Source organism: Haliotis cracherodii, unplaced genomic scaffold (assembly GCF_022045235.1).
Source record: "Haliotis cracherodii isolate W230 unplaced genomic scaffold, xgHalCrac1.p SCAF_11, whole genome shotgun sequence".
Classification (NCBI taxonomy): Eukaryota; Metazoa; Mollusca; class Gastropoda; order Lepetellida; family Haliotidae; genus Haliotis; species Haliotis cracherodii.
In genome coordinates, this window is record NW_027266266.1 from 48838522 (window position 1) to 48846094 (window position 7573).

The window sequence follows — 7573 nt, forward strand, 5'->3', positions numbered from 1 at the left end:
CAGTCTAAGGGCGAAGAATATTAGGGTGTTCCCAAGTCCTCTTCTGCTGGTGGTAGTAGGGATCCCAGACACACCCCATGCATTTTCACTGTCCCTATATGTGGCATTTTTTTAGCCGATTGGAATGATTGTGCTTTTTTTAGTTGAATTTGAGTTAACCTTAAATGTGCATTTATCCTCCTTTGTTGCCACAACTGAAATGCACACAGCTTGAGTTATGAGAACGATGGTGACAGTTTTGCATGGGGTGTTGAAAGGGATTTTTCTTTTCACTGATCAACAATACAGTTCAAATAATATTTGGTCAGTCTAGGATTTGCCTTAAGTAGTTTTGAACTCCTTTCAATCTTCTAGTGTAGCTCTTTTGCACTGGGTTTATTTTCGAACCTTATCAATATGTAATTAATTTGATAAAGAATATTTTGACTGAATTCAGTCATTGCGCAGAAAGTGCTTTTTGTTATATAGTTTTTACAATCTGAAAGTTTTTGTGAAGTAGCCTAACCCACCCTACCCCAAGAAACGAAAAAGAATATTAAACAAAAGTGCATAGCTTATCTACTTGGCTCTATGTCATCCTAACATATACTTACACCAATTCTTGCTTCACCACTTTTCAAAGTCTGTGCAGTGGTTTTTTGCAACACATTTGAAGTTTGGTTGCCATACAAATTTAGGAATGGATGGACACTTTTTGCTGTGTGTACTCCTAATACATCTTTAAAAAAACCATTTGTATTAATTCACCAAGACATTTGGAACAGAGTGTTCATATTTGAGGTGAAACAAAGCATTGTTTTTGTTTTCGGTTAAATACAAAATGCAGTTTTATCAGGTCAGTTTGAATAAGCTTTCTTAGTATTATTTTTCACAAGTAATAATCATACAAAGTCCAACGGATGCTGTAACAAACAGTTTAATGTTGGAATGTGTGATGAGACAAAATATGAGTACCTTCCAGTCAGCCGGTGCTCTCCACCCATATTCGTTTTAACCCTAGCCTAGCCCTACGTGAGCCCAGACCAATATGAGCATGGACTGCCCCACTCCTATATAAAATCCACCCCCCACTTCATCAGGGATTGAAATCAGCACTGGATAGAAATAGCAGTAGCCCCAAACCCAAAAGCCTTTTTTGTTTGTAGGTTTATTGGTCTTGTTTGAGGTACTAGAAGTTCATAGTTTGTGTGTTTTCACTTCTAAGTCGAGACTTGCCATGTTAAATTCTACCCAGGCACAACAGTTGGAGATACTATGTCAGGGCTATCTTCTTCGTGTATGTAGGGCAGAGATGGAAGAAGGCTAATTGTGGGATATATGTTGGAGCAGTTTTAAAGTTTGATGTCGGATGAAGAACTTTATTCTTGTGTTTTGCGATACAACCCACCACACACCCTAAAATTCATTTTAAAGGATGACATCCTCAAAGAGATTTCAGGAAACATACATATCATAGTACTGCTGCATGTTAGCACAAGCTGTAGATCAATTCAATAAAGTTTTTTCAGATGACATCCTTTCGTATGAAATCTTATGCCAACAATAGGGATTCTGTTTTTTGATATTTGGGGTTTTTTTATAGTAAAAAATATGATCATAAGTGTTCTTTATTGACTTGGAACTGAAGAACCCCAGAAAATGTTGATTTTGATTGAAATCTTGCACACACCACACCTTACCATACCATACCACACCACACCACACCACACCACACCACACCACACCACACACAAATTAAGATTTTTATCCGACATGACGCTGTTGAACTGCTCCCGAATGATAACCTGTGTGTGTCCGAGTGTGTGTGACATGCAGGCCTTGTGATGTGTGTGGATGACATCTGTGTTCTGTGTTTCAGGTGGACAAGTTGGAGCAGTCAGAGGCTGTGAGGAGTGAGGAGGAACAGAAGGCTGAAGAAAGGCCCATTGTGTTCTGTGAGTTATCACCCTTATCACTGTCTGTACTATGAAGTAAAAAAAGGGGCAAGAATATTTTACGTTTGTTAAAGTATGGAGTTAAGATGGTCTTAGCGATTAGGTTTCCTGTTTGGATATGCAGCATTAGAAATTGGCACTATTCTTGTAGTCCTTGCCAACTGCCCAATAGTAAAGGTATCACAAGGGCTAGTAGAAATTTGCCATTTTTGAGGGTTAGCTATATGTTATCATTATAAGGACGAGTGGACTAAAAATGTTACTTTCTATCGCTGATATGACATGGCAGGAATATTGCTGATCGCTGTTAAGTAACATTCATTCCACAATTAAACAAGATCCTACTGACAACAAAACTAGGTTCTGTCTACAATGCTGCTTTTATCCTCTTCCAGCTGAACCTCAGTTGATGTTGACAGCCGGCCCCGGAGTTGTCCCCCCTGGCGTTGTTCCTCCCCAGCCTGGCTACGGTGGCGCATACGGTGCAGGACCAATGCCAACAGGAATGCCGTTCGGCTACAGCATGTAGACAGCCAGTCGGTCAGCCCTCATCACTGCCTGTCTGACAGTCTGGCCTAGTCCCTGGACCACACCATTCACTCATGAGTCGAGCAGTGTAATATATGCTCCCACCTGCCTGCACTTGTGTCATTTGGCTGTATTGCCACCCATCCTCGCGACAGGGAGGCATCAGCGTTAGAATCATGTGATTACTGGCTTGCTAGCATAAGTCATAAGCTGAATCAGAACTCAACTGGTGTAATGATATGAAATTTTAATCCCTTGTATACATAACATATTCACATTCCTTTATGAAATACAGATGTTTGCAAATTTTCCTTATTTTTTGACTATTTGTTTGGAGCCTTGGCTCTCCATGTGAGCTGCCTAAAGATACCCTTTCCTGACCTGATTCACTCTCTTGGAAACCATTAGTATTTATTGTTACATCGTGATGATGGTCATAGTTGTTTCCGATTTCATTCAAGCATATTTCCACACGTCAGGGTTCTAGACAAATACTGGGTAGTATTGAAGTTAGATGTTAATCTATTCGTGTGTGTTCTTGTTAATTGGACTGCCTCGTATTGTATGGTTGGAACAGTTGATCACTGAGTGTCTGCCGAGTGCGAGCGAAGTTACCACGTCGAGTAGTGCCATGAACCATTTAGCATATGGGCATACGTATGTACGTCATAGTCACTCTGTGCAATTAGAATACCTGTCTCCTCCTGCCTGTTCAGGGGAAGCAAGCAGCTGTAAAAGTTAGAGGCAAATGTCTAGCATTCAGTTTCCATGGTGTAAAGCGGCTACCGACTGCATAGTGACACCCCTGTAGGTTCCTACATGTCGTCACGGAGATCGTAGGCTATGTATATTGTGCATGTATCTATAGAATTGAAACATATGTAAGTAATCGGCTTTGTTGAGTACTAAACTGTGCAGAGCTTCAAGCGATGCAATTTGTGAACTGTGAATGCATCGGGCTGTATTTCTTATTTACAGGTCCTTTGTTATGCGTTTGTTTGGTTGGTTATGTTGTTTCTTTGCAATGTACAAAATCTAAATAATTCTGATTTTTAACTAGCCACGTGATCAAGGTACATACAGTTATATTCATGTCATTATTATTACATGTTACCAATGTGTATTATTATTAATATTATTATTAAAAATGGTTTTATTATATTAGGCAAATCATGTTGAACCCTACTTTGGAAGGGTAGAGATGAAAATAGTGTAACATTCATTCTCCTATAGACCTGCGTCCTGTTATCAAACATGAAGCTGAATTAATTCAAAAGTCTGACATCATCTAGGGGAAACTGCCCTTAGAAAATGTTGTAGATGTACCAGATACACGTCATCAATAAATAATGTATAAATATATATACTCTTCTGTGTTTTGCCTGTGAGCACAAGATAGGAAAAAAGCCTAATTCAAATTGTAACAAAAGTTGTCATATGGACATATGAACTTCCTACCGTTTTACCAAACTACAGGTTCGTCCGGGTAGCCTAGTGGTTAAAACGTTCGCTCATCACGCCAAAGACCCGGGTTTGATTCCCGACATGGGTACAATGTGTGAAGCCCATTTCTGGTGTCCCCTGCCCTGATATTGCTGGTATATTGCTAAAAGCGGCATAAAATCAAACTCTCACTCTCACTCTCCAAACTACATCAAATATGTCCAAAGATTGTGAACACACTCTGCTTAAACATTTGTTGCAAACTAGTCCAATTACTTCACAATGATCATTGAAGTACTTTCATGATTGGCTCATGGCAGCTTGTTTGTTTGTTGTTTAATGCCGCACTAAGCTATATTCCAGCCATATGATGGCGGCCTGTAGTTAATCAGTAATATGAAAAATGTCCCATACTGTCTGGAACCAACTGACTCATCAACTAGGTGGATGAGTCCGATCAAATCATCCTTGAAGAACCTCATACCTGAAGCTTGGGGCCAATTCTAAATGGACTCCCCAGGCGGATTGACAAATAGTATATTAAAGTGGTTGTGTTGCTTGATCTACAAATAGTGAAAAATAATTGCAATTTGCCATTCATCTGATTTGAATAATAGCTGTGAACCAAGTGCATCAAGACAAAGTGAACTTGTGTTGGATGCTGTAGGGAGAAGGTCTCTTTTCTGACTGAAATAAGCATGGCGCAGTTACAATGTGTACCGGTAACTTGGCTGATTGGGGGTCATTGTACCTTGACAATATGCTTGGACCTTGACCACTGATAAGCCTGACCCAGTCTGGTTGATGTGATACTGCTATAATATTGCTGACTGTGCCATGAAACAACACTGTCAGAAGCATTAGGATTGCCGAAATAACTTAGACCACCAGACGCCAAACACAAACATTGGGAGCAAGGCCCTATATGTATTACCTTCTGTGCATAAGCCTGCTACAGAGTTACTGTTTGGCAACAAGTAATTAATCATGAGATTTTCATCTACATTTTCAAAAACTGGGAAGATGCCATTTTTTAATAAAGTGTTCAAGCCATCTGTGTATATTGACAAGGTTCATTCAGGCTTGAAAAGGCCTTGAATTATAATGTCCCTCTTGTGAAACCTAGATTCTTAGTGTCAACCTTGAAAAGCCTTGAAAATCACTAAAATAGCTTGAAAAGCCTTGAATTTATACAAAATGACATAATCATTTTAATAAAAGTATTAAAACACACAAAACAAATAGTTATGTAACAAGGATGTTTAAGTGTGATTTATCACACAAATAGATTTGACACTTTGCCAAACATCTTTAGGAATTCATGACAGACTTAATATTTTTTATTTGTTGGCTGTAAAAATCAATCTTGTTTTGAAAGATTTGTGATGTTCACACTGCTCTTTAGGTCTTACGACTAGTATATAGTATGGTTTTACAACTAATATACAATTTGCTGGATTTAAAAATATATATTGACAGACTGAGGCTAATAACCCAACTAAGAAAGCCTTGAAAATGACACTGAAGCATTGAAAAAACCTTGACAGGGCTTTGAATTTAAGTGTTCTGTATGAACCACGATTGACTGTACTGATGTGTTCATATGAAGGATATATGGTAGAACTTGTACATAGTGTATTTCAAAACGTAAAGGTTTGGTTGGTTGTTTAACGCCGCACTCAGCATTATTCCTGCTATATGACGGCAGTCTGAAAATAATCGAGTCTGGACCAGACAATCAAGGGATTGATATCATGAGCATCGATCCACGCAATTGGGATCGATGACATGCATCAACCAAGTCAGCGAGTCTGACCACCCGATCCCGTTAGTTGCCTCTTACAACAAGCATAGTCGCCTTTTACGGCAAGCATGGGTTGCTGAAGACCTATTTTACACCGGATCCAAAACGTAAAGGAAGAACGGAACGCAGTCTGTAGACAATAAATGATTCGTGTGTTCTGCCGATCCTGACTTGACATCGCCCAGGTAGCCATATTAAAGTATCCTTTGCAAAGGGTTTGTTGTTTCACGTGGCACTCATAAGTATTCCCTCTGTATGAGTACACTGTTTACGAGCAGTCTGTTCACATTCCAGTTTGGACCAGATAATCCAGTGACTGACATAAGGAGCATCGATCTACGCAATTGGATTATGAAGACATGCATCAACCATCCCATAAGTCTCCTTAATTAGTGGCAGAGCCGTACGCCCGATGATACGTCCAGTGATACGCCCGATTGTGCTTCCACGTCACCGCCAGACACCTCTAGCTAGGTGTAGACAGCACTTGAGGTCCAAAATACAACAGTGGGACAGTAAACTGAAATGAGTCCAGGTGTCATCTTTGATGCTCGTGCAAGGCTCGACAAGCGTCCAGGGGAACTTTTTAGCGACGCTTGTGTTACTCAACGTTGTCAGTTTTCGGGTGGAAGTGTATTGGTTGCACGTATTGTAAGACCTTTTGAGGGAGCATTACATCCCTGTACTGCCGGGGCCGGCCGTTTCTCAAAATCCGAAGAATATGACTGGGATGAGACTAACGACGCCTACTTCAGGACCAGAACCAGCCAGTAACGCTAGCGCAGTTGGACCGATCTTTACTTGACGTTTGGAACAACATCCCCCATCATTAATCACAGGGTCAATGCTCCGCCGCTGCCTCCGCTGTGTCAACGCAAACGGTGGTCACAGCCGATATTAACATCGTTAAATGAGTTGTTACACCACCTACCCTTTTAGGAGACTACCTCCGTGGTCTAGTGGTAGAGCGTCCGCCCGGAGAGCGGAAGGTCCGGGGTTCCATCGTCATACCAAAAGACGTTAACGTGCAGATGGTACTTGTTGTTACCTTGTCAGGCGCTCAGCATTAAGTGTCTGAAACAATGACTGGTCCGCTCAGAGTCAGCATACTGTGGGGTATTCATGTTAAACTGCGGCATGGTATCTCGGTGGGTTAGTACTATAAATCGGCATCAGTCTAGACTAGTACAAGCAGCCACACATGCATATGTACATGCACGTCGCTGTATAAGTGCAATAATCTTGGACGCGACGCTTAGGACGTGTCGCTTAGGACGTGTCGCTTAGTCTCCAGGTACCAAGTATGGGCGTTGCCGATGAATTTGTTATAATAAAACATTATACAGACGTATGACCAAATATTATGTTGTTACTTTCAATAACATTACATTTGCACCACTTTATTTGAAGCACAGTTACTTTTTTCCGCTAGTATATGTATGGTTCCACAAAGTGGGGCGCATAGGGTGACATAACAGTTGGATGCCTCTGCTCTTAAACAGAATATGACATCAGTTTATTTATTTGTTTAATATTTATAAGACTGGACTTTGAACAGCTCGGCGCATTATATCGACGACGACATGTAGTTATAATATGCAAGGTTTTGTCAATGGATGTTTTCTCTGTCCAGTCAGACATTTTTTATAAAACACTCATATGTACATATCTTCCGTAATATACACTATATTGAATTTAATATAAATATGAATTATCTGCAGCATGAAACGATATAACGTACACGTATATTTATGCATTATAATTACAAGCTCGGCCTTGGAGTATGGAAATATAAGTTATTCACAGGATGTCTTGGAAAAGGGGCGTTTTGGGTGCCCAACAAAAAAATTTCACTTCATCTTTT

General features: G+C 40.2%; 1 protein-coding gene across 4 annotated transcripts in view; it reads left to right on the plus strand.

Moving 5' to 3' along the window:
- LOC139456585 (clathrin heavy chain 1) overlaps positions 1-3824 on the plus strand; it is a 41015-nt gene extending 37191 nt beyond the window's left edge. For all 4 annotated transcript variants that reach the window (XM_071238376.1, XM_071238378.1, XM_071238377.1 and 1 more), the window contains 2 exons: positions 1859-1934; positions 2330-3824. In XM_071238376.1, coding sequence (XP_071094477.1) covers positions 1859-1934; positions 2330-2463 — 210 coding nt within the window. In that variant the 3' untranslated portion in view covers positions 2464-3824. The remainder of the gene's footprint in view (positions 1-1858; positions 1935-2329) is intronic.
- Positions 3825-7573: the final 3749 nt, after the last annotated feature.